The 27,727-nt window shown below is 40.2% G+C and overlaps 2 protein-coding genes across 4 annotated transcripts in view; both read right to left on the minus strand.

Annotated features, from left to right (window-relative positions):
- Nucleotides 1–1,658: 1,658 nt before the first annotated feature.
- arfgap3 (ADP-ribosylation factor GTPase activating protein 3) lies at nucleotides 1,659–15,511 on the minus strand. Its single transcript, XM_080421711.1, has 16 exons — nucleotides 15,363–15,511; nucleotides 12,262–12,380; nucleotides 11,818–11,890; nucleotides 11,071–11,202; nucleotides 10,170–10,250; nucleotides 8,704–8,806; nucleotides 8,052–8,111; nucleotides 7,286–7,332; nucleotides 7,025–7,173; nucleotides 6,685–6,822; nucleotides 6,256–6,384; nucleotides 5,229–5,363; nucleotides 4,270–4,393; nucleotides 3,543–3,630; nucleotides 3,025–3,149; nucleotides 1,659–2,646 (listed from the first exon to the last, which is right to left on the minus strand). The coding sequence occupies exons 1-16, from the start codon at nucleotides 15,429–15,431 to the stop codon at nucleotides 2,629–2,631; spliced, it is 1,590 nt and encodes a 529-aa protein (XP_080277837.1). The 5' UTR covers nucleotides 15,432–15,511; the 3' UTR covers nucleotides 1,659–2,628.
- Nucleotides 15,512–16,125: 614 nt separating this feature from the next.
- The window catches only part of pacsin2 (protein kinase C and casein kinase substrate in neurons 2), a 43,780-nt gene continuing 32,178 nt past the window's right edge, over nucleotides 16,126–27,727 (minus strand). For 2 of the 3 annotated variants that reach the window (XM_080420765.1, XM_080420764.1), the window contains 4 exons: nucleotides 25,752–25,885; nucleotides 22,707–22,877; nucleotides 19,188–19,369; nucleotides 16,126–18,418 (listed from right to left, as the gene is read on the minus strand). In XM_080420765.1, coding sequence (XP_080276891.1) covers nucleotides 18,306–18,418; nucleotides 19,188–19,369; nucleotides 22,707–22,877; nucleotides 25,752–25,885 — 600 coding nt within the window. In that variant the 3' untranslated portion in view covers nucleotides 16,126–18,305. The remainder of the gene's footprint in view (nucleotides 18,419–19,187; nucleotides 19,370–22,706; nucleotides 22,878–25,751; nucleotides 25,886–27,727) is intronic. The other variant, XM_080420766.1, reaches the window with a different exon arrangement.

Consider the following 27,727-nt stretch of genomic DNA (forward strand, 5'->3'; position numbering starts at 1 on the left):
TGGTAAAGGTTCAATTGTAATACAGTACATTCAAGCAAAAGCTGCCACGTGCATTTTCTAACAAGTTATATGTCAAAGTAACTACACCACTCAATGATATTGCATTTAGGCCGTGTGTGTATCACTTCTTTGGACTAAGGCTTACAGTAACAGATTTAACAGCATATTTTTGTATTATATATATATATATATATATATATATATATATATATATATATATATATATATATATATATATATATATATATATATATATATATATATGAAACCTTCCATCTCCATATTTAACCTTTGTTTATGCCCCATTTCATCATATGACAGTGTCACGCGAAAGTAGTGAAAATATCCTGTGCTCACATTGTGAGCTTGCAGATCTGCAATTATTTGGTATTTTTTTACACAGGTTATTTTTTTCAATTTCCATTTTTTGTATGGTTTTGGACGTACAAGGTTTTCTACTCGACAGCGATGATGAAAAATGCTAGTTAAATGTCCATCTGAAATGTGTAGCGCCACCTGTGGTACCGACTTAGTCCCAGGACTGGTTCAGTTATATTTCTATTCATTGGATTAAAGACAATATCTGGCAGACCGCCCAGCCATTGAATAAAGTTTCAAGCCTTTTCTTTTTTACATTCAAAATGGAACTGTGCTTTCAAGTTACAATGGGGTCTCGTCTGAAAACTGTGAAGACAATAAGTCCAAGTTAGACTGTGTGATACGACCCTGTTAGACAGATTTTCTGACTCATTGACCTAATTTGGAAAGCCTGTCACGCTTGTTAGTGAGCCAATATATTGAGTATATACTATAAATGCCAAGAGCTATTAGCCATAGATTGGCTTACACAGTATAAACTAGGCTTTACTTTACACAAAGTCCTACCTTTCCAGAATGTCCACAAAAAAAAGGACGCTTAAGAACCCTAGCTTCACTATTCTTGGGGTGAACATTTGGCAATATTTAGTGTACAGCGAAAACAGGAGTCTGTAGTATAGAGCCCTGGGAGACTTCGGGTAACTCATTTACTAAGTATAATAGGGTTTAAGTGGTTAAGAATCCAGCACTGTCCGAAACACCAAGAAAAACCATTCAAATCTTATTTTAGAACCAAACAAAACCACACAACAACATACAACACCTTCACCGCTATCTTGATTAACAACGTTCGAATGTTTTGGATACCAAACAAAGAGATTTTAATAGTTGACTTAATTTAATATAGTGCAAATGACCCGCTTCACGTACTGTATGACCATCCTAGCAGAGATGGGACGACTTTCAAAATGTTCCCCACTACATTTAAATCACTTTGTTTCTCTTGTCATTTTGTCATTTATAAACTCCAAAAAAACAACTGCTAGGATACCTTGCAGTCAAGAAAGGGTTTGATGCTCGTTCATATTAAGACAATGCAAATTTGCATTATTTTAACCCATTAAAACCGGGAAAGCATCGGTATGATTTTAGATTTTTGCGTTGGCTATTCAAAAATAGTAGATGTAGAAGCTTTTTGAACATTTTGTGAAAAGTCTGATTTACTACTGATTTAGAAAGCATTTGTAGAATCGGCCTCAGGTCTTAATGGGTTAATATTAAGACAATGCAAAGTTGCACTATTTTAAGATCAGGGACTATCAGAATTCTTTTTAATAATGTTTTATTTTTATTTTACTGTCAATAGATAATACAGGTCTACATAAGGCCTTGCGATTACACATTGGTCCTGTGCGTGTTGAAACAGACATACAGTAAGTGCACTTTGGGGGAAATAAAGGACACTTCTAGACCAATAGGAATGTGCAAGAAATAAATACACAACGTAAATCTCTAAGGTGCATGCGTATAGAGGGAAAAGCTAACTATCTCTAGGCAAGTTGTTTTCATCAACCAGACAAATGACATTTAAATGCATAATGCACTTCTCCCAGGAACTGAACTCATCAAATGGCAAAGTAATGAAAAGAAACCAAAAAGCCAAACCGCACCAGCGCTACGATTATACCAGAATTCTTAAGGTCCCTACACTTTTCTAAATATTGTCAAAGCAAATTAAATCATAGTCCAGTCTAAATGCTCTCCCTAATGGCAGTACTATTCCAAAATAACCACCCTTCATTATACCCACGGAGGAATACACTACTACTGTAAATATTGTGCTTCCATCAGTAGCTTCACTCAAATAAGCTTCTGTAGTTAATATTCTATTACAAATAATTTTAACAGATCCAAAAGTACAAAACTCCAATATACACACTATTTTTCTTCTTCTTCGTTGTCCTACAGAATGTCGGCCAACACAGCAAAGTTTAACCACTTAAACCCCATATATGGTTGAGCAGAGTCCCTCGGGGATCTATGCTAGTGTCTTTTATGCTTTCTGTTACTGTGGTGAAAGCTTTTGCTGAAAATAGCAGAACGACAAGCTTACAGCTTGTCGATCTGCTGCGACGCGTCGTAAGCTTGTCGATCTGCTGTTTTCTGCAAAAGCTATCCCCGCAATACGGATGCTGGGGTTTAAGTGGTTAATCTCTCCCGTGGTCTCTCTACCAAAGTCGCTGTCCCACGTTGACGCTGTCCCAAGCAGGATGAGAGCGGTAGACGTTCCAACCAAAACAAGTCGTCCACTCAAGTGCTGTAATGATCCTGAAAAAAACGTGTCAAAAGAAAAAAGCGTCAGAGACATTGTACAAAATCCCGAATTAGCCCGAAAACGTTGGTGTCCAAGTTGTACGACATAGCTGTTGGGCAGAAACCTTGTGTCTCCATATTTCATCTTTATGCCCCATTACAGTGGTTATCAAACATTTTTCAGAAATAAGAGTCAGTACGTATAAAAAAGGAGTCCCTTTAAAACACATTTTAGTTCAGTCTGTGCAGTGGCTGCTAGATAAAAAGAGTCTGGTGTTATTGCTCATGATGCGCCCGACAGCGATGATGAATATTCATACATTCATACATGTTACAGTATGCATTACATACAGTACAGTATTGGTGGAGATGCAGTGTGTGTCGCCGACCCACCTGGATGGTGTTAACGACCCCACTGGCCATGACGGACAGCTTTCCTGCCATGGAGCGCACACCTAGTTTCAGCTGGGACATGTCTGGGGCGCTGGGCACGATGTTGGACAGACGGTAGGAACTCGCTGTGCAAGCAGACGGACGAACGGATCAACAATTCATATTCCAGCCAAAGGATATTGCAAGCCCAAATAATTGGCAAACAACAATTTTATTGATAATATAACATTAATATGAAAAACGTAAAGCCATACTGTGTGACTTTTTCAATTAAACAAAAGTAATTTTTTATATGATCTTTCAATGGTATATTTTTCACAATATCCATTCCACATAAATGTTCTTCTCTAAACACCAGTGCCAGCTCCCGACACACTATTATCATAACAATACTATTCTATAGAGGTATTTGATATACCTGTATAAACAAAAATAGTGATATTTATACTGTACAGTATGTGATCATTATCATGAGAATACACAATACTGAATGGTGCCATATTATGATGTTTCCATACCAGGTTGTTTCTTTGGGTCATCGAACAGGTCCGCTGAACTTATAGCAGAACTCCCCGAAAATCTCTCCAGTCGAGTCTTTGCCTCATACTGGAAAACACAAGAGATCTTTCTTCATTTATTTATTCAAAAATTCATTTCATAGGTCAGAGTGTAGAGAGACAGGAAATCAAGAGCAGAGAGAGGAGAGACAAGTGAGGCGTTGGATTCGAGCCTGGATCCTCGTGCAAGACAGACAGACAGACAGACAGACAGACAGATACACACAGACAGACAGAAACATACACACACTTCTTTCACACGTATCGTATTGGTGTATAAATTCTGTCTCCAATGTGGATCTCAGACTTCATGTGGCCAGCCCATAATATCAGTCATCTATGACGTCGTTCATATGAAATATCTATGACGTATGACTGCACATTTGGGCAAGGTTTCAGCCCGTACAGAGCTCCTTTGACTTCTATTCCCAAAAAAAAACATGAGTGGAGGTACTTCTGTATCCTACTGGTAGTGTGTCAAGAAATTTGGCGCTGATCAGTGCAGCCATTTGCGAGATTAGCGCTGTACACACACACAGAGAAAGGCTCACCTTCCTAAAGAGCCACGCCGTAAAACAATTGACAATCTTGGCAATAGCAATATGGCAAATCATTTCAAAGTAATCTATCACTTGATTGATTGGATCTAGGATTAAACACACACACACACACACACACAAACACCTACATCAGAACTGTCCTGTTTGCCAAAGTACATGTCAGAGGAGATGGCCTTGACGTCACCTCCAAACTTCTTTTGGGCTTCTCCGGTGTCTGTCACGGCTTCTGGCTCAGGCCTGCGCCGGGCTGGCCTGAACGTCACAAACACACCCAAAAAGTTAGAGCTTTGAAATGCAACAGGAAAACCCTTTAAAAAACACACTTTAAAAACATGAAATAACCATGTGGTTCTGAGGACTAACTCAAAATCTCGAGGGCAGACCTGAATGAATGAACCATTGTAAAGCGCTTTGAGCACTTGGAAAAGCGCTATAAAAATGCAATTCATTATTATTATTATTATTATTATTACCCGTTATTCATCAAATCTCAAAAGCTCACACAATTGGAAAATGTAAAAATGTTAATACAGCAATAAATTGATAATAAAAAGACGTTAGTTAGTTAAGTACTCCAGTACTTTAACTCAAGTATAATTTGACAGAGCAACTTTAACTTGAGTAAGAGTATCAGGTACTCCTGGTCAAATATTACTCAACCCCCCCCCAATCATTATTTTTTTTTGGGGGGGGGGGGGGTCGCCAGCTGATTAGCTTATTGTGCAACATTGTTTTCTCACTCATCATTAAACAAACCAACATACAGTACAAGTGTATACAGTGTATTCAGTATCTGCACATTTCTAAAGTGACAATTTAATGACTTTTAAGAACTTTTGTCAAACATTATGAAAGAAAGAGGCATACTGTACATTGTGAAAATAGCCGAACTACAAGATCACAACGCCTCGCAGTGCGAGACGTTGTGAGCTTGTAGTTCAGCTATTTTCACAATATTTATCTGTGGAACCGAATCAAACTAAATGTAATGCCGACAATTACAAGTGCCTGTCAGGGTGGGGGGTCCCCAGATCAAATATGATTATTTTGGATGGTCTGAAAAGTATGATAAGTATGGTACGCTTACCTGTCCTCCTGGTGGGTGATGGCGGAGGTCACGAAGAAGTCCGCCTCAGGTTTCTTCCTCTCTGTCCAGCCTCCATCACCTCCGTCACCCCATTTATCTGCACTTTCCGTCTGTTCATCAAACCTGGACATCAGTCTAAACATCAGGGATCACAGTAATGGTTCAGGTGAAAAATTATAGATCTGAGTTTAAGGGCTTCAACTAATTTATATCCACTATCTTATTAGCGGTCGATTAACTATTGCACGCCTACTTCATTAGAAAAATGCCCCCACCAGATTGACAGATAGAAGTATGGTTAGATGGAAGGCTATTAGATTGTTAGCACAATCAAACATGCAGCGACAGCCCATAACTGCTCAGGCTCAATGACTTCCTGTTCAACGTGTGCTTATGGTATCCCAGCGCTTTTCTAGGGAGACCCGCTGTGATTGGCCAGTAGTCGCTGTGATTGACAGTTCTTCCTTCCTAGTGCTTTTGCAACTATGCCTTAAACTTAACCTTAACCTCAGTAAAACAATGCCTAAACCTAACCTTAACCCTAACATCAGTAAAACTATACCTCAAGCTAACCATAACCCTAACCCCAGTAAAACTATGCCTGCCAGGAAGCCAATCAGGCACAGGTAAGGCGGGTCTATACTATAACGTTGGTGGAATCCATAATAACGCGTCGGGGCGACAGACCTTTTCACAGCTTTTTGGCTGTACTTTTTTTTGTTTCGTTTTCCAGAATAATCACAAACTCTAAAACACCATTACGACTATGTACAAAACTAAAGTTGCTGGACAGATACTAGCATATAGCTGACGTTCAGCACAAGACGTACTGTGTGTGTGTGTGTGTGTGTGTGTGTGTGTGTGTGTGTGTGTGTGTGTATATGTGTGTGTATATGTATGTGTGTGTGTGTGTGTGTGTGTGTGTGTGTGTGTGTGTGTGTGTGTGTGTGTGTGTGTGTGTGTGTGTGTGTATGTGTGTGTGTATGTGTATATCCCCCCTCCACTGACAGAAGGCTTTCCGTCTAACCTGGAGCTGAAGGAGCCTTCATCATCGTCTACCTCAGTGAATCGGCGTCCCTTGGTAGTCTTGGCGAGCGAGGGGTTATCCTGTTGGGTGCTGTATTGCATGTCTGACATCGATGAGTGAGACATGCCACTAGAGGGAGACAGAGAGGGGGACATATCAATGGGTTGCATTGTAACTCATTGGTATGCTTGTACTGCTTGTAACTGGAACGGAAGAACCAGTTAGTGGTATAAGTTTTCAGCGATTCCCAATCTGTGGGCCAGGGCCCACTACTGGGCCACAAGGACATTAAGTGGGCCACCAAATAATAGGCAAAACACTAATACGCTATTAATGATTAAAAACGAATCATGGTGTTTTTTTCTTTCAAACCTTGAAAAAAAAAAAGTTTCATTGTGATATAATCATCTTCATCATCATATATCGTACCTCCTCATACTCAACCCCATGCCCAGTCTGTCAGCCTGCTCCTTCTTATTCTTATTCCCCTCCAGTCCCTTCAGCTTTTGCTCTTGTTTTTTCCTCTGGTCTTCCAGATCCTTGTAGGCCAGACGCAGGGAAGGAGCACTTAGGAGAGGAAGGAAGGAAGGAAGGAAGTGTGGGTGAGGGTGTCTTACATGAATTCATCAGAAGCAGAACAGTGAGGGTGTCTTACATGAATTCATCAGAAGCAGAAAAGTGAGGGTGTCTTACATGGATTCATCAGAAGCAGAAAAGTGAGGGTGTCTTACATGGATTCATCAGAAGCAGAAAAGTGAGGGTGTCTTACATGGATTCATCAGACTGAGCAGGGTTCCTGCCAGCAGTGTTGTCGTCCTTCTCTCTCAGTTTGTCCACAGCCAACGCTCTCTTCTCCAGCTCAGAGAAGCTCTGGTTGCTCACCTTATGAGCTCCCAGACCACCCTTCTTAGAGCCCAGCTACAAAACACAAACAAACACTTATTTACTCTGGAATTATGACTCCAAATGCATGTGAACATTATGCATACATGGGCACAAATCAAGGCCAAATAAAGTGTTCAGTACGTACCGTTTTCTTGGTACCAGTGGGTTTCTTCTTCAGAACAGACGGGGCCTCTGGAGAAGATGAGTAGTAGTTACAGCAAAAGCATGTCAGCCATCATACAAAATGCATACAAACTGTACAGTATGTGTACAGTATTATACGTACAGTGTATACCTTTATATATTGTCACTGTCGGGCAAAAACCTTTTATCTCCATTGTTCATCTTTTAAAACATGTCCATAAAAGCCATAATGTCGTATGACAAGTGTTGTGTAAAAGTAGAGAAAATTGAAAATAGTTTTTTTAAATGTACATATTTGACAGGCCCAAAATAGGGGGGGGCAGGTTGAAAGTGGTTAATGAAAAGTATTAACAAGAGCTTGAACTTGTATAGATTGGATGTTCACCCAAGACACACACACACACACACACCACTGGATGTGTCTCTTCTGTGGTGCAGGAAATCAAATCGCCCGAAGATCCAATTCCACAGGAAAAAGGTAAATTCCACAGCCACTTATCACCTCTGCAATGGTTTAAATTAACAACGGTTGGCGTGTCGATGACAAGAACCTTTTCTCAAGACTTGAGAGGGTCTTGAGAAAAGCTTCTTGTGATCGAAATGCTGACCTTTTTTTTTATAATTCAATCCCAAGGTGATGAATATGTGCAAGAATTGACTTTGGACTTTTTGACATTTTCTATGGAACTGCATATTATTCTCTTCTAACTTCTTGATCAGTCCTCAAACAGTGTATTGTAGCTTATACAGTATATGCCTCAATGAACCTGGATGAGCTTTCGGAGAAACACTCAGCATGTCGACAGTGGGACCTTCCTCCGGGTTACCTGAGAGGAGACGAGAGACGGGGGTTAATGGTCTATGTGGTTTGGCAGGTCAAATACCAGTGCCTGACTGTATACTGGACACATTGTACACCAGTGGTTTTCAAACTTTTTGTGTCCAAGGCACACCAATGGGCAAGTCAAAATCTCAATGCACACCTGTATTCATGACGAAAACAGGCAATCTACATGCTCACTACGTTGCATTGTGATATGTTGTGAGCTTGTAGATCGGCAATTTTTTTATATTTTGGAAAAGTTGTGGCAAAAAAAAATATGATTTTGCCAATAATGAAATGCCCAAAATAAAGATGCCAAAGTGGTAATTTTTTTAGGGTATAGAATTTGATTCTGTATTGGTAAATGAGCGCACACACACGTGACCGATTTAGTAAATGAAAAAGATAATTCATAACCTTTTGTACAGTTGTAAATATCGAGATAATTCATAACCTTTTGTACAGTTGTAAATATCGTGGTAATAATGTCTGGTTGTCATAAAATTCCAAGACATGCCTCGACTTGTCTCACAGCACACGGTTTAGTAACCACTGGTGTACAGTATGCTGATGAACCACTGGAGAGTGTACTGTACCATTACTGTCTCTACCGTCTGTGTCCTGGTGGGCAGGAGGAGGCTTCTCTACTGGGGCGGTGAAGAGAGTCATCTGGGCCGTGTTCTGAATCTCAGGAACAACCTGAAAACACACACATACACACACACACACACACACACACACACACACGATCCCAGACGATGCATAAATTACTAACAACACCAACAAAAATACATGACATCTGATTCACTTAAACCCCTATATACTTAGTTGACCGGGGTCCCCTAGGGCTCGATACTAGGTCCGCTCTTTTTTCCCCCCCATCTACATAAAATTTCTTCACCGAAAATAGCTGATCTAAAAGCTCACAGCGCATAGCTACAACATCTGATTGATTGATTGAATACTTTATTAGTCAGAAATGTAAACAGCACAGGGTACAGTAAGACATTTAGGCTAAAAAGGATAACACAAAAAAGTCCTGAGGACTTGCTGCCATTGTGGTCATATGTATTCAATTAATCAACATAGCATATATTAACACATTAATACATCTCATCAACAAACCCAAATAACTACACTGCAAATGTAAGTTGCCTTTCAGCCGCAGAGAAACAGGAAGAGAAGCTGTGGTTTAACAGTATAAACCTAGAGTGGTTGAAGGTTTCCTTTTTTCCCCCCCTCGCTCTTTTTAAAACATTTTAGAGTGGCCAATAATTTTTTACACCCTTTTCTCCCCCATTTAGTCATTATGCCAATTAATTACTCCCCACACACATTTCTCTGTGTGTTGTCACTGCTGTTGTACCCTACTAGTTCACCCGCCAGTGAGGAGTCCTAACCGGGAGGACATGTTCATATAGATAAGACGCTCGACAAAGCCGAATGCACCGCGATGGATTCTAACCCCTAGACTCCGCGGCGGTGGACAAGTACTTAACCGCTGTGTCACCGGAGGCGCTAAGGTTTCCTTTAACACTTCTTGAGAACCTAGATACTGTAGGTGAAATGACAGTGAACTCCAATTGACAAAGCGGCAGGCTGCAAGTCATTTGCAGTGGAAGCCAACAACATGACAATGTCTGACTCTTGACACGCGCTACAGAACGAAATTGGTCTGGTTTCAACATTTTTCAGCGCTTCAGTGGATGCAGTAAAGTGTCAATCAATCATGTTTTTCAGCGCTTCAGTGGATGCAGTAAAGTGTCAATCAATCATGTTTTTGTTCGCCCATTACCACTCCCCTTCTCTCTCCCCAGTTCCTAGTCCGTTCCGTAAATGGAAGAAAACGTCATTCTTGCCGTTAACCAGGTCTGTGCTATTTATATCCTATCCTTTTCATTTACACAGTGTCAACGGTGACTCTACAGCAATGTAGCTTGGCAGTGTCGTAACACAGCATCTGACACCCTCATGCATCGTATAAAGCTTAATTTACACTCCATCACAAGACGGCGTTGCTTGCCGACAAGACGTGATTTTCAAGCTAGCAACACACACAAACCTCTGTGTGTAGGCTGAAGAAGTCCTCTTGCTTGTCATCCAGTGATTTTGGGGACATGGGGGGCTGACTGTCCAGCCATAACTGTAAGAAATAAGAGAGATGTTAGATACATCACTGTCACCATATTAACACACATACACACACACAGAGAGGAGCGCATCAGGGGATTATTATTAGCATTAATTATACTACAGCTAGTTCCAAGTGTGCATTGTGATTGGCCAAGGGGCATTGCCGATAACTGTAATACAACAATGGATAAATCACTAGTAAGAGTATAACTCCATGATGCGTTGTGGAGTGTGGACCAATCCAGCTGACGTTTAAATTGCCTATTTTGGATTGTGGCAGTCTAAAAGTCCCAATTTTGTCATATTGTCAAAAACTTTTAAAAATAGCACAGCTACAACCTCACAACGTGTAGTACTGTTGACTGCTCACAGTGTTGTGAGCTTGTAGATCAGCTGTTTTGCTATAAGTCTTACTACGAAGTATACAATTGGTAAAAAAAAAAAGAATAAAAAAGGGATTCAGAGAGCGAGACAGACATTTAAATTTTCGGTTCTGGACAACTGCCGGTCCGACCGACTTCCCACTCAGCACCGTACCACCCACCCACCCACACCCTCACCCACCCACACACACACACCACATTTATAGACAGACAGCTTGCTTGCTTGAATAAAATAAAATAAACATAGATGACTGACACCATAGACTGGCCTCCTAGTACTCTGATAAAGGGCACTGCGCTAGTTGCTGAAAATGACGCTTGCGTCATTATTCATTGTATGTCACTGTCAAAACACAAATAATGACAATATTACGAACACAGACCTGGTATCAACTTATTTAACTCTAAAGAAACGGACGTTGCTCCAGGTGGAACCAGCAATAGTACCTCTGTGCCGTGACTTCTGGTGGCTTGATTGGCTAGAGTCTTGACCTTCTCCCGGTACAGCAGGGCAGCTCGACTGTTGTACTTCAAGTTGGCAGCACCGGATGAAAAGCCATGCTGGGTGAAAAATGCATTCTGTCCACAGGAAGACACCCATTCAAATCACCCATGCACTGCAGCAGTTGCTCAAATGATATTAAACACATTTCAAGACATGTACAGTGACAAGGTTTCAATGCACTCCACATTCATCAGGACTCGAGTTTTGCTAATTTAACCACTATTTTGTCTTGTAGATCTGCTATGAAAAACATTTTTCAATTTTTCAAGTTTTTTGAAAGAACTAGAAAAATGTAGGGTTAAGGTTAAAGTAGCCAGACAACTATTCCACAATCTCCGAATGCGATATATAGTTTGGAACTACACCTCCCGAAATCCGAGACAGGAAGCTGTTATCTGTTCTTCATTTCCGTTCACGAAAATATATTTTTTATTTCCATTTCTGCAAGCTATATGTATGCTTAGATTATTTCGATTTATATTCAGATACATTTGCACGTCTGTAAAGACAAAGCGGAAGTGGGGAGGGGGCGTCACATCCGCTTTATCGCTTGATCATTTTCAGAGCTTCGGTGCTCCAGACTGTATGACGGAAGCATTTGAAACTTGTGGGAGGCAACAGTCTGGCTCGCGAGACTAGGGTTAAAGTGGTTAACTAGCTGATATTTTGAGGACAAGTTACGTACTCACCCCAGTGGCATTGCCCCCAACTTGCATACACCTCAACTGGAACCAGGACCAGTTAGAGTCCAGTTCAGTGGACCTGGGTGAAACACAACATCAAATCTTAGGACATGAGCAATGTAAGTTGTTATCTGAAATGTTTTAAATAGACAGCTACAGTAGGGCTACAACTATCGATTATCTACTTTTTCGATTCATCAAAATAATATATAATATTAATCATCTTGAAGCACGTGTTTATGCACTGTATACTGTATATTTGTTTTATTACAATCAACGACAAAAAGTTGTAATAGATTGTTTTGAATTGATTCCAATTCCACCCCAAAATCTATTGAAACAACCGATTAAATTGATTAGTTCGATTAACTGTTGCAGTCCTAATGGACAGCTATAATGAACTGTCAATGACCCAACTGTGTTTAGCAATCAGAAGACCTGGCTAGTTACCTGATGAAGGTCAGATGAACTCCCAGAGACCTGTGAGTCCCTGAACAGTCTATACATAGAAACACTCCATAGGTGATACTGGCCCAGCTAGGGTTTTTAGACGAGCAGTCGAAACAAGCCTATGGAACAATGAATTCTCCAATTAGACAATTATACAACAAATAAAAATAAATATCCTGGCTGCATGTTATATCTGAACCACCTCATCCTTGATATCATACGTCTAAAACAGCGGTTCTCAAAGTGGGGTCCGGGGACCCTCAGGGTTTCTTTAGGGTCAGGTCTGATGATGAGTGTTACTGTGGGTCCTTGAAATCAAAAGTATGAGAACCACTGGTCTAAGCCAATATATGACAACAATAAGGAAAGCTATAGGGTTTGCCAAACATCCAACCATTTGTACAATTGTGGAACCACTTCAAATTGAAGTCTGATGAGCAAAACGTAACCTAAATCAGATTTTCTATACGTTTTCTTCATACAGTCAGATTATACACCATATCACAGACTCCCAAATTGACTTGTCATTATGCTAGGGACCCTTTTAAAATTATTCTGTGCCAGGGACCCTGATATTAAAGTAATTTTGAATTGTGGCTATATGATAAACAGACTTATAGTGTTAAAGGTAGTGTAAGTGATATTTTTTGTTTAAAGTTTTTCTGTTAAAAAGTTAAAGCTCTATATTTCAGATAGTAATAATTGATATACTGGTAGTGTTTGTTCAGTAACAGGAGTCTCCCCGTCTCTACAGATCTTTAATAAACAGAAAATACATTTTCAGGAGGGCTGCCAATTTATCATCTTCAATTTTATAGTGTTCCGATTCCAAATCTTTCTGCTCATTCCTTTGTGTCATCACTTCCAATTTCCATTGTTTATCCTGCATCCTGTATGACTGGATAAAATGTGTGTCCCGACCTGAAAATGTTTTTTTTTCTGTTTACAGAGAGACTTAGAGACAGGCAGACCTGTTACTGAACAAACACTCTATACAGCAATAATGTTTAAACATGGCATTAGGTCATGGACAAGGTCAAGGAGTTTATTGTCATTCCATAAAAGGACAGAACGAAATGTGTTACCCCGCAGGTCCTGGTCATGGCAGGATGTGCATAATATTAGCCACTGATAGAGATGTATGTGTGTGATATATAGAGAGATGTATGTGTGTGATATATATATAGATGTATGTGTGTGTGATATATATATAGATGTATGTGTGTGATATATATATAGAGGTGTATATATATATATATATATATATGAATAATTTCAATGTAACTATGTAACTATATTTAATTCTAGTTAAATTAAACTACTTCTCACTTGGCTGAGGCCCCGCCATGGATCCCCTCAAAGGCCCCTGGGGTCAGTGGTGTAAAGTAACTAAGTACATTTACTCAAGTACTGTACTTCAGTACAATTTTGAGGTATTTTTACTTTACTGGAGTACTTACAATTTTCAATAATTTTACTTCTACTCCACTACATCTCAAAAGGCAAATATTGTACTTTTACTCCACTATAACTATTTGAAAACTTTAGTTACTAGTTACTTTGTAGATTTGTATTATTATTACGAAAACATACATTAACCACTTCAGCCCTATACACATTTCGGCCATTCATTGTGAGCTTGTAGATCTGCTATCCTCAAATGATTTTTTTATACATTTGAAAACTTGAAACTGAAACGGGACATTCTGCATAATGAGTACTTTCTACTTTTGGTGCTTTAAGTATTTTGATACCAATACTTTTGTACTTTTACTCAAGTACATTTTTAATTCCGAACTTTTTCTTGTAACAGAGTATTTCTACATTGCAGTATTGACACTTTTACAGTACTTTTAAGTAAAATACGTGAGTAATTTTTTCCACCACTGTCTGCAACTAACTAGCAACTAAGATAGCATCATAGCATCTGCTTGCAGCTAGCCGAGAACCACTGTGACAAGCAGCTGTTGTTATACAGTGCAGTGCGTGCTGTGTAGTTTTTTATTTTAGGTTCATGTCATTCACGCATTAAATCGTGCGTGAGACACAGAGAGTTAATATCTTAAAGCCTCCAAAAATAAGAGCAAATGTCCAAATGCTGTGGTTGAGCCACTCAGCTGCTGTCCTCACTTAACCGGCTCTGGACCTCACAGTCGTTACAGCCTACTGATTGAAATGGATTTTTTTGGGGTGTTTTATTTTGAAAGAAAATGCATTGTATTCAAAGTTTGAAAATTTGCCCCAAAATAGGGACGCCAATAATAATGTGTTTTAATACAAATTAAATATTTTAACACAAAGCCCTGAGCTTTGCTTGCATTGACTGTAGTCTGTGGACCCTCAAAGAGGCTAACATTTGTATTGAGCCATATGGATCACACACGACGGCCATCTCTCGCGACCGTCATGGATGAACTTCAACATAGTGTTTGCACTTTCTCCTTTTTTGGCCCGTACATTTACATCAACGTTCAGATTTCAAATATAAAGTGCTTACCCATGGCCACGGATGTTATGGACGTTCCCGTATCTTCCGTATTGTTGAATAAAAAGCATTTTAATCCGATTCGGTGGACATTTTCTCATAAGAGTTATAATGTATCAGAGTGCAATACACCTCCTAACCAATAGGGTCACGTAGTTGAAAGCATATGGAGAAAATACGGGGGAAATGGCCACCAATCGGATTTAAATGCTTTTTATTCAACAATACGGAAGATACGGGTACTTTTGAGGGCCCGGACATAATTGCAACATCCGTGGCCATAGGGTAAGCACTTTATATTTGAAAGTTGAACGTTTACGTAGATGTACGGACCAAAAAGGGAGAAAGTGCAAACACCAGGTTGAAGTTCATCCATGACTGTCATGATATGACAGTCATGTATCAGGGCTAATTTGTAATGTACACTTTCAGCGTTCAACACTAACACTGGTGATTTTAAATCTACAGTGATATATTAAATCGTAAACGTTTGGGTAGATCAGATGAGGTCTTCTAGCATCTCTCAGTCTCAAACCTTTGACGTGTCAGTGTCAGCTATTGTGAAGTCCATGAGTCCACTTCCTCGTTTGTTAAAACATCTCATCCCAAAGCTCACCTTATTCGTGGCGATGGATCGCAACCTCTTGAAGATAGCGGATATGTCCTGCTTGCTAGGATCGGACATGTTTGGAACTGTTAACACCTTATAGATCAGTGATCACACAAACACATCAACAGCAGCTGGTTCGTCGTTTTTTTTTATCTACCGAAAGAGCCGAAATGCGACACGTCAGTAGGAAAACAACACGCTTGAGCTCCGATTGGCCAAGAGCTGGCACGTGTCTATGTTGTTATAACAAGGCTCTCTGGGAAATGCAGTTTCAGTGCAGGGCAATACTGTGGCGCGTCCCAGGCTGTTTTATTCATGTTTATTTTATTGGTTTAAGTTTTATTTCTCAGGTCAGTGTAGAGGCGGCAAACCAAGGGCAGATAGAGAAACATGTACAGTAAGACATAGGGTCAAATTTGACCCCTTAAAGCTGATATATGCAATTGGTGATTACAAAAAAAAACTTTTTAGAAAGAATAGAATAATAAATAACCAGTCACCAAAAAACTGTATGATACAGCAAATAATAATACTAGAATAATGTGTTTTAACTAGTAGCCAATCCTGATTAGTTACTTAGTTGCTCCTGGGCAACATTATTTCTGGACCAATGACTGGGCTTCTCACAGATAACGGAATAGTTTGGAGGCAGACCGCACCCCCCTAGAGGTGTCAGAGAACATTGCCAAAAATTGCACATATCAGCTTTAATCAGTTTTTTTTAATTTATTATTCATATTATTTATTAATTAGTCAACAACAACAACTGTTTCAGTGAATTTGTTTATTTCTTTTATGATGTGGAACATGTACAATCTGAACTGTGCAATCTTAAGTAACCGTATTCTGTGGACAGTGTCTTGGAACATGGCAAAATCTCTCTTCTCTCACCTTAAAACAGAAAACTAACGCTCCTGCTGCAGTCAAAGGCATCAAATAAAAGACAACGTTCGTTCAATCAATCGATCAATGAATTTAACTAGAGCTTATGCAAACGAAAGAGCATGTAGTTCACCATCCCAACAGAACACGTATAACTAACAGTTGTAAATCAGGCATAAGAGAATATTTTGGAAATGAAGTATTCTTTTTAACCAATTTTGTTGATTAAAACTATAGTATGGCCATCTGTAAAAGAGAAAAAACAATCATATTTACAAATGTAACAAAAACAGCAAATTATGGGAAATTTGCCAACCAAAAAAAACATTCAATTATTGTACAAACTGATTCCCCAATCACAGCATTCCAACAGGAGAACAAAAGCACTTATGGCATATAAATTAAGTCTTCGATTTTCAACTAAACGTCACCTGAATGCTTTATTTTTGTTCACAGGCTTCTATGCTATTTACACGCAGGCAGAAAAACACCTTTAACATTGCCAACTTGTGAAATATCATACTTTGCAGTGGATTTTATTGCTTAAAACGTGTAACATAATTTCAAAAAAGGGAAGCACTAGAACGATCTCCCATTACTTGGCAATTGAAATCCAGTGCAAGAATAAACATATATGGTGCTTCAAGTGAGACGCCATTATGGAAGGAGAAAAAAACTAACAAAAAAACATTCAGAGTGTTAAAAGTAAAACAAAGAAATCATGACACTCACGAGAATTAGAATTGACACCTTCTATAGAACATAAAGTGATTTGTGTGTTAAGGATTGAGCACAAGTTGTTCGGTGGAGAGCCGAGTGGTGCAACGACGGAACGAGCAACATCATCAGCCTAAGTGTACAATCAATTGGTGAGCCAATACAATCAGTGAATGTACATTCAAGGGCTAGTACTGAGCCATTTTGAACAGAGGAACTGAACTGAGTAGATTTGAACATCTCTGAACCATTTGTTATAGATGTATAAAAAGATCTACAAACTGAAACTAGAAACAACAGAGAGGGAGTGGCTGACTTAACTTATCGGTTGAGAGCACATTTGAGCTCTGCATTGGTCTCAACATAGGACTGGGCAATATTGGAAAAATCTAATATCACAATATCTTTGACCAATTACCTTGATATTGATATTATAATATTGGTATAATGACAATAATATCAAATTAGAAAAATATTTAGCAAAATGTTTTGAAAGTATAAAAATAGGGCTTAAGTGATTAAAACCAGGAAAAGACAACACTTATGCCATATCAGGATATTAAAATAAAAATGCTGGACGATATTTAGTCTCATATCATGATATTGATATAATAGACATATTGCCCAGCCCTTTCTCAACATCTGGATTTAAATTTTGCTTCAAAATGTAATTTTAAAATACCAACTTAAAATGTGTCTGTGTTCAATAATAGGTAGAAAGTAAAGTTCACATTTGGTTTCATGTCAAATTGAAATAATTGTAAAAACAAAAAAGAATAAAAAAAAGCAAAAGGGGGAAAAAGGGTAATTTCCCTTATCTTATATTTGTAACAGATTTGTAACAGCAGAAATAATAATCTAACAGTGGCTTTGTTAGTCAGCTTAAAACATAATTTACATTTTTCCACTATGAAATTAGTGTGAATCATCCCCACATGGTCACATGGACGCCTTAAAGTCAGTGTTAATTGGATGTGGGTGATTTTTGATTTGGTACTTAACCACTTAAAACCTATATACTTGATCGGGGTCCCCCAGGGCTCTTTACTAGGTCCGCTAGTATTTCCTTTGACAACAAATCTCTTTGGCGAAAATAGGTGATCTACAAGCTCACAATGTGTCGCGCTGCGACGCGTTTGTGAGCTTGTAGATCAGCTATTTTTGCCGGAGAATAGGGACTGTAGGGTTCATGTGGTTAAGTTCTACCAAGGTCAAACTGTAGATGACAAGCTACAACGTTTTTGGGGTTGTACTATTCTAATCTGCTTAACGCTTTTAATCTCTCCGTCTCCCATTCTGAGTTCAGTCTTCATCAGAAGGGAGAGACTTCCTTCCCTTTCGTTTGGGTCACTACTGGATGTCTTCCACGTAGTTGGCAGGATACAGGCCTAGTTGTCCGTCTTTGAGCCGTCCTTTGCACCAGCCCTGGTCATCTTCATTGCCTATCTTGGTCAGCTCTTCGCCTGGAAAAGCAAAGGGAAAGATTTTTTTATTTTAGGTACTGGGAAAACTCCAGGTGTGTTTCACGCAGGTTGACAGTTTTCCCAGCGCCTAGAGAGCGAGCTCTCGAGATGCAGAACGCAATATGAAGTGTTATGTCAGCGTTTCACATGCCAACACAACGGACAGATAGGATTCTGGCCTTTAACCTTTGCACATGTGGATCCGTCATAAAATTGGCCTGGAGTAAGAGATTGTTGATTGAAGCGATATGGTGTAGTGAGACATGACATGGAGTGCCTATGGTTACAAATATGGCAACATGAAAATCATAGACACATCCCAATTATAACAGTTCTCAGAAACAATTTCACTATAAGACAAATTTCTACAAGAAAGTAGTCCCCGCTATTGCCAGCACAAACCAGGAAGTTGCTGTGCAAATGAATGGAAGGTACTGGAGAGCATTGAGCGATCTGCCTTGTTTAAAAGTTATTTGTAAAACCTAGCAAATACACAGGACGAAAAGGAGGACTCCTCTTACCTTGCCATAGGAAAAACAAAATTGTTAATGGTAATACATCCATGGAATGTAACGCTGAATATTGTAAACAAGACATTGGTACACTGATACTTATACAAACGGTCCTAGGTGTGTGTTTATCGAGAATTTTACCACGGGACTGCTGAACGGGAATGCTATATATATATTAAAGAATATCCATGTACGTGTAGTAAATCCATGAGGTACACTGTTTGTATCCGTCTCTACGGCATATTTGTGGTGTGTACCTGCTTTGAAGCTGAGCTCATCCTGTTCCTGTCCCTCGTAGTCGTACAGGGCCTTGACGGGCACCGACACCACCGGGGAGGTGGGCTCATCCTCAAACGGGTTGCTGTCACCGTTGGTGGAGAAAGGGTTGGCGGCCGTGTCCTCGTCCGACCAATCCGGAGTCTTCTCTACGCTGCTGGCACTGGATTAGAGAAAAAAAAGGGTAAGAGTTTGTCAGAGAGCAAGAAGTGAATCTAATGACTTAACAACCGCCGGTGTCCAACCCAGGGCCGTGTACACACCGACAGGACAACCCAGCATGCCCGGCGAGAGAGAAGCAGGAAGGAAAAGTAAAGAGTTACAAAAAGGAAGGAACAAAAACACAAATACAACACCACACACAGTATTCAAAACAAGCACAAATGATAAGCCCAAAAGCAAGTCCAAATACACTGATGGCCAACAGGAAGATATATTTGCTTTCCCAGTCCAGCGTAAATGAGTGGAAACCATGCTGGTTTGTGACATCGCCGGTGCAAGGCAAGCGTTTGTTGGCAGCAGCCATTTTTACGGGTAAACAATGAATTTGCTCACTTCGTGATCAGAACGACACAAACATAGTGCTGAGTCAAGGCAAAGGGACAACACGGTGCAAACAACACGACAACATGAACACACATGAACAATACACGAGCATGACCAAGAGACCAAGCAAGACCAAAATCACTGTTGCAAATGCATGATTGTGTTTTCTTCTATCCTGTTGTCCACAAGAGGGAGCTAAACACCAATGAAAACGTTGGAATAATAATGCAAACCCAGCACACATAGTCACAGCATTCTACAGTCAGACCTGTTCACACACATAGTCACAGCATTCTACAGTCAGACCTGTTCACACTGTCTTAATACTGACACACACAAGCTGCTTACGCTGTGGGTTACTTTGGGACGCACTCAAGACCCATTAAAAAAAAATAGCAGGTCTACAAGCTTACAACTGGTCGTGATGAGACATGTTGTCAGCTTGTAGATCTGCTATTTTTGAACAGTTCAAGATTTTTGCCTATAATGAGATTTGGAGAATGAAGGAAATTATAGACACATTGCTATTATGTGGGCGGTTTTATGAGATTACATGATTACGATTCATATGAGATCGCGTGAGGATTAGATTCAGATCTGACTGTGAAAACAACAAAAACAAGAGCACCAATAACAGACAGACGCGTGCACGAGGGCACGTCACACATACTTGATGACAGGCGGGATATGGCGCTGTTAGGAGTGACAGACAGACGCTCATTGGGTTTGTGCCAGCGGTGGTTAAGTACTCTGATAGTTTACTTAAAGGAGAATTTTGGACTAAAGTTTTCTTACCTTTTCTATGACGTTATGATATCTTAGGATGAATGGTACAGTAGAAAAATTTCACAACTCCACCCCTGAGCCGCCACAGCTTAAAAGGTGCGCGGATAGGCCTTAGGTTAGATCACATATTTTAATAGCTTTTTTTGTAATTTTTTTTGATGAGATCTGATGTTCATTGTGACAGAACACTGTCCCAAAAAAAAAAAAAAAAAAAAAAAAAAAAGAAGTCTCGCTAGACGAGATTGAAATCTCGAGATTTCAATCTCGTCTAGCGAGACTTCTGTTTTTTTTTTTTTTGGTTGTATAGTGTTCTGTCACTATGAACGTCAGATCTCATCAAAAAAAATTACAAAAAAAGCTATTAAAATATGTGATCTAACCTAAGGCCTATCCGCGCACCTTTTAAGCTGTGGCGGCTCAGGGGTGGAGTTATGAAATTTTTCTACTGTACCATTCATCCTAAGATATCATAACGTCATAGAAAAGGTAAGAAAACTTTAGTCCAAAATTCCCCTTTAAGTAAAGGCAGTAATGTCACATTGTAGAAATGCTCTGTTACAAGCAAAAGCACAGCATTCAAATGTTTAAGTAAAAGTACAAGAGTTTGGGCATCTAAATATACTTACAGTACCAAACGAACAAGTACTCATTATGCAGAATGGCCCACTTCACAATCATATTATTGGATTGTAATTAGTAATGAATTAATGTGTTCATCACTTTAATGTTGCAGCTGGTAATGGTGGTGCTGATTTTAATTTAGCAGCTTAACCTAGAATAACACATCATCATTTTTTTCAGCTGTGCACTACTTGAGCCGTGCACTGCCGCGTGGTAATTGTTTGACCATGCGTGCGGGCACATTTTACTATGTTTCTTTGTGTTTTTGTCGTATGATGTTTTTGTTGTATGACCTGTTGGGGTGATGTTGTACTATAAACAAAAATAAACTGAACTGAAACTGATCATTTATCACTTAATGTATGTTTTCAAGAATAATCTACAACTGTAAAGTAACTAAAGCCGTCAAATAATTGTAGTGGAGTAAAAAGTAAAAGTTGCTCAAAACTGTAACAAATTACAGCACTTGAGTAAGTGTGCCTATTTACTTTCCACCACTGGGGTTTGTGCATGCTGCCATTCCAGCGACCATGCAGTGCAATGCACAGCCTTGGGGAAGGGGGGGGGGATCGCAGCAGAGATGCTGAACAATAAAGCAGGAAGGAGGCTAAACAACAGGGATGGAGAGGAAGGAGTCACACCCACGAAAGGATAGAAGAAGGAAAACACACACAACATGGAAGATGTCTGGAAAGGTGATGACGTCTTGTTGTAGCCCGACCTGGAATGCCTGATTTATACACTTCGTCGCACGACGGCGTTGCGCGCCTAAAATAGCCAATCTACAAGCTCAGAACGCGCCTCGGTCACGGCGCGTTCAAATCTTGTCGATAGGCTATTTTCTTGCGTGCGACCCTGTCGTACGACGAAGCATATATATGTCGGGCTGGAAGTGACCTCCGCCATTGGGTTCTCTCGGCAGATTGTTGCATTGTATGATATGAGACGTCACACGGAATTCTTGCAGAATGTTTTGGATATTTTAAGGAAAATAAGCTCTGTGGCAAACTAAGGCTTATGATGTTCAAATGATTTGTTCAACAAGAAGCAATGTCTCTCTTTGTCTTATGTTAACTACAGACCTCATTTTATGGACATATACGGTATTATCCATACATACACCAACAGCTGTAGGCTGGCTGACACCGCACATAATGTTTATCAGTCTCGTATCCACGTACCATATTTACTGGTTGTAGATTGTGGACAGTATCCACTTTATACTTTCATACCTGTACCTATCTTGTGTTTCAAGCCGTTTCATACTGTTGCTTGCAAGAAATCTGAATTTACCCACAGGGATCAATGAAGATCTCTTGATCGGATCAGATCGATCTGTCGGTCTGTCTTCTGTCTACCTAACTCAAATATTGTGTGTATCTGCCGATGGAAGCCATGGTGAGCAGACTTGCGTACAAAGGATGACACTGTGAAGAGCTTCAGGTCTACAACGGGTGACTATGAAGAGGAAAGGCTGCAAGGCTGCTAGATCCTAAACCACAGACAACACCAGGTTAAAGGGGGATTTTTGCTCCTGTTTCACCAACGTTTTCACTTCCTCTTTATTCACACTGATGTGGTTGGCCGTGCTCCGCTCCTCCACGGCATTCATCACCTCCTCCTCCTCCTCCTCCTCATCCTCCTCACCATCTTCATCATCCTCATCCTCCTCAAAGGGGTTCGAACCCGCCGGTGCTGTTTTAGTCGGCACCGTCAGACTGACGACACGGACACACAAGTAAGACAAGGGTTGTGACACAGACACACACACACATACAAAACGGACAATACACTCCCACTTATCACATGCTTGACCTGTGGTTCAAACGATGGGGAACAACAGTGTGCACACTGCACTTGTGTTTGATGTTGATGACATGAGGTGCGTTTGGAAATACGCTGCGAGAGTCCCTGGCACAAAAAACAAAAATGTCAGATGGGGGGAGGCGCTGCAGCATGGCGAGTAGAGACAAGTCAATGGTTTTGTAAGGACACAATAACACTTTAGAGTCATGTAATCCTGTAATGAGTCGTGAATGATACAAAGATATTTTTGACCCGAGACTAAAACCAGTTCAAACCTCCAGGGACTACGGATGTAAATGAGCTTATACATAGCTAAAAATATGTTTACTGTACATTGTAAAAAACATCTGACAGAAACTGTAAGTGACACACACTGGAAAAAATGGTGTAACTTGTTTTGCACATCATCACTTCCACTAGGGCACAAAGGCAACGTCTCCTAGAACAATTTAATCACCTGCCAATAAAACCTGACTGCAGAAACACAACAACACTTCCTGAATGGCCTCTTGAACAATTAATATTCAGCTCTGGGTTTTCTATGGATAGAGGGCTTTATCAAAGTCACATGTAGTCACGCAATAAACACCAGCTTTCCTTCCCAATGAATTCACCTTCCACATCAAAGTCTAAAAACTTCAACCTTTATCAAGTGTTTCTACAATGTTTACAGAAAAGTAGCAGCTATCAGTTCGGCCCAGGAGAGTGTAAAGCTCCTTTATTTACACATTCATGCCCTGCTCACTGAGCTAAGTTAATCTACAGGGAGTCGTTACACTAAAACACTTTGCTGGTGGGAGTTTGGCATCGTGTAACTTTGGACGGCGACTGTCAGCAAAACAAATGCTTAGCAGAGCAATTACGCATTAAAAGACCATCAGGAAAAACTGTAATTAGAGCGTGACAGAAACATTGTGTTCTCACGTAGACTGGGTGCAGCAGAACTGTGCGTTCAGACTAGGGGTGCAACAGCTAATCAAACCAATTTATTTAATAGATTATAAAAAACATGATTGATCATTTAATAAAAATAATACATCTTGGGGGGAGGAAATTACATTTTTTGGTTTTAATAAAGAAACAATCTTGGGAGGATATAAATGCTTTTGTTTTAATACAGTAGCATAAATGGATTGTGAAGTCCAAAAGGCTGCAACAGCAGACCAAGTATGCTTTGAGAGATATAGGCACACATTTATAATTTTTTAAAACATCTTCCACTTTGTTGCATTGCACCTTTGTATAAAACAGGGCGCATGTGGTTACTCAGTCTAATTGATTTAGTCGATTATAAAAAGAAAAAATATATATTCCTTGATATATAAAGTACAAATGATAAAATAAAACACTTCTTGATTATTTGATTAATAATTTTTTTTATAATAGAATAATCTCTAAGAAAATAGACGATAGTCCCTACCCTGCCCAGACCTATGATAACAGGCAAAACATGGGCTTTGTAGGCTGGGAGGCTGGGTCTCTAGGATGTAGGGAGATCAGAGGTCGAATGCTTTCCGTGCCTGACATTCCCAGCGTCAACTCCCCTTTATACTGCTAGCAACCCCGTGTGCGACGCTCTTTAGTGCCCCAGGCTCACAGATAGAGAATATCTACGGTGGAATGCTAGGAGTGTGTAAACATTACGTCACGTCATTTCAAACAATCGCTGAAGATCTGCACTTGAAGGCTCCAAGGCGTTGGTTCAAGGCAACTAACTTTGAACCCTAAATGAACCAGTGAATCATGGGTAGTTCTTGTCTCGCTTTCAAGGAACAGTGGACAGATGGACGAAGAATAAACCGATGTTTGTATGGCGTCAGTATTGTTAACCACTTAAAAACACTACATAATTATTTGACCGGGGTCCCCCAGGGCTAGATACTAGGCCCCTCCTTTTCCGTGTCTACACCAAAGATCTTCCCAGAAAAAAGCTGATCTACAAGCTCAGATTTCTTCAGTGAAAATAGCCAATCTACAAGCTCGTAAATCGGCTATTTTCACCAAAAACTTTGCCCCAGAATAGTGACGGGGCAAGTGGTCAATAGTACACTGAGATAGTTTTTTTTGGAAGTGACTGGCTATAGTAAAAAGCCTGACCATCCTTTAGCACTCCGTTACCAACCAACTCTATTAATACCTCGGCACCAACAAGGCCAAATTTCCACATTATTTCTGGCAGGCGTTCAAATATGCGGTACTGGACTGGGGTCTACCGGTCGATGACTCCTAGCCCAGGAATCTGTTACAAAATGTTTGCCGTTGCCTGGGAAACGGCTCCGGGATTTGCACGTCACTCCCGGAGCTTTTCCGACGGAATGTTTTACAAGCCTTCCTCTTGCTGGGGCATAGCTGTACCGTGTCTTTTCACAGGAGCATGGAGGGTGTGTGTGTGTGTGTGTGTGTAGGGCTGCAACTACAGTATCAATTATTTACATAGCAATTATTCTATCAATTACTTTACTCGATTAATTAATCGAATAAACAAATCGATTCATCCGACTAACCACTTAAGCACTATTTTATACTCCACAATGTCACACAGAAATAGCCAATCTACAAGCTTATAACCCGGCACGGTGCAACGTGTTGTGAGCTTGTAGAGCTTCTTTTTTTTTTTACATTTTGGAAAAAAAATTATTTTCAATCCCCGTCCCCCCAAGATCTTTTAATTAAAATATATTATATATATATATATCATTTAATAATCGCTGAAATTGATTAGTTTGATTAACTGTTGCACCACTATGTATGTACGTGTGTGTGTGTGCGCAAGTGTGAATGTCTACCTGTTGCTGGTTTTGGCTGGCTGCACTGGTTGATCTGACCCTGTCTGACTGATACCAGTCAATGTGACTCCATCTGTCGGCCTCTTCTTCGTCTCTCGTCTGCTCAGCGTCCGATTCAGATCTACAGACCAGTCCTAGAACACACACACACACACACACACACACACACACACACACACACACACACACACACACACACACACACACACACACACACACACACACACACACACACACACACACACACACACACACAAACTTAAGTACTCAACCTTGAACCATGTCATGAGTACTTGTTGGCCAATTCATGCATGTTTTGACGATTCAGCGTGGCTCTACGGATGGCCCCATATCCAGCAGCAGAACACTGATGCGTTACAGCAGAGGTTCTCAAACTGGGGACCTCTTTTTGAGGGGGTTCCAGGTGGGTCCCCACACCAGCAAAAACGAGGAAAGTTTAACCACCTTTACCCTATTTTACACTTCGGCTATTCATCTACAAGCTCACAACACGTCGCGATGCAACACGGTGTGAGCTTGAAGATCAGCTATTTTCCAAACATTTTGAAAAACTTCTGACACAAATCTTCTCTTATGGGGGTCCCTGGCACAAATATTTTTAGATGGGGGTACATCAAATTGGGGGTCCTTGACATGAAATTGTTTGAGAACCACTGCATTACAGGCACTGCATTACACTGCAACACACACTCCAACACAACTCCAAACTCTGCACTGTAAAATCCTGTCTTTTAATAAAGTGTATGGCTGCCATGGCAGAAAAAGAAGAAAACATCAGTATCACAAGTTTATTGTTATAACAAGATATTTTTTCATGTTATAACGAGATATAATTTTTTATATTTTATTATAAATATTATTATTTTTTTTATATTTTTTTATTTCGTTATGCCAATCGATTCCTCCCCACACAATGTTTTTTGTCGTCTCCGCTGTCGTACCCTACTGACTCACCTGCCAGTGAGGAGCCCCCACCGGGAGGACGTAAAGCCTTCGCCCTACTCCTCCCGCCCAACACTCCCCGCTGACATGTGCCGCCGCCCCCAGCCCATAGGAGTACGTGCAATGACCAATATCACCCTCCCCGGCGACTTCCCTCCCTTGAACGACGGCCAATCGTGTTTGCATAGATGGCCAACAAAGCCGGTTGCACCATGCCATGGTGGATTCGAACCCACAACCTCCGTGGTGGTGGGCAGGGACTTTTTTACCACTGCGCCACCCGACATAAGATACGACCTACAGACGTATCTTGTTGTAACAATGCACTATTTTATCTAGTTATTGAAACATTTCACATTATTATGCATAATTATGCATTAGGCATAATGAAATGAAAATATCTTTATTATGCTGTATCAATAAACTTTTCACGGTATACATTACACATTATGGCAACGCTGAGTGTGTACAAATACGGGGTTCATTTGGTTACATGTGTACACTCAAGTTACAAATGTTTAAATTAACATTGAGGATTTTACTGCGGGTTAATTGTTTTTACTTTTTGTAATCGCAAACATTCTCTCAGGGCTGAGACTTTGGCTCTGGAGAGTCATTGCAATATTGCGTGTGAGTGTGCGTGCGTTTGTTAATACAGCGTAAGCCTGATATTATGAAAGACATGAACATGTGTCCAGCAGCAACCAGAGACACCCACGGAGACGTCACATTTCACCCAGAGAACCAGGTCAAACACCAGTGGTGGTGTGGGGTGCTACACATCATCTCATTGGTGAGGTATATGGACAGCTCAGAAACCCGCCTACCAATGACATCATCGACAGGGATTCCAAGCTGATAAAAACTACAGCCTTTCTCTTCCTAGAAAGTTTCCATGGAAAGGACATAAGATGTCACTAGTAGGCAGGTTTCTGAACTGTCCACAGTCCTCCTCTGAGACACAGAGTGATTAGACAGAAATGGCCCCATCTTAAGTTTAAATTGAATTAGTA

Source organism: Gymnoscopelus braueri (assembly GCF_963280865.1).
Source record: "Gymnoscopelus braueri genome assembly, chromosome: 23".
Taxonomy (NCBI): Eukaryota; Metazoa; Chordata; class Actinopteri; order Myctophiformes; family Myctophidae; genus Gymnoscopelus; species Gymnoscopelus braueri.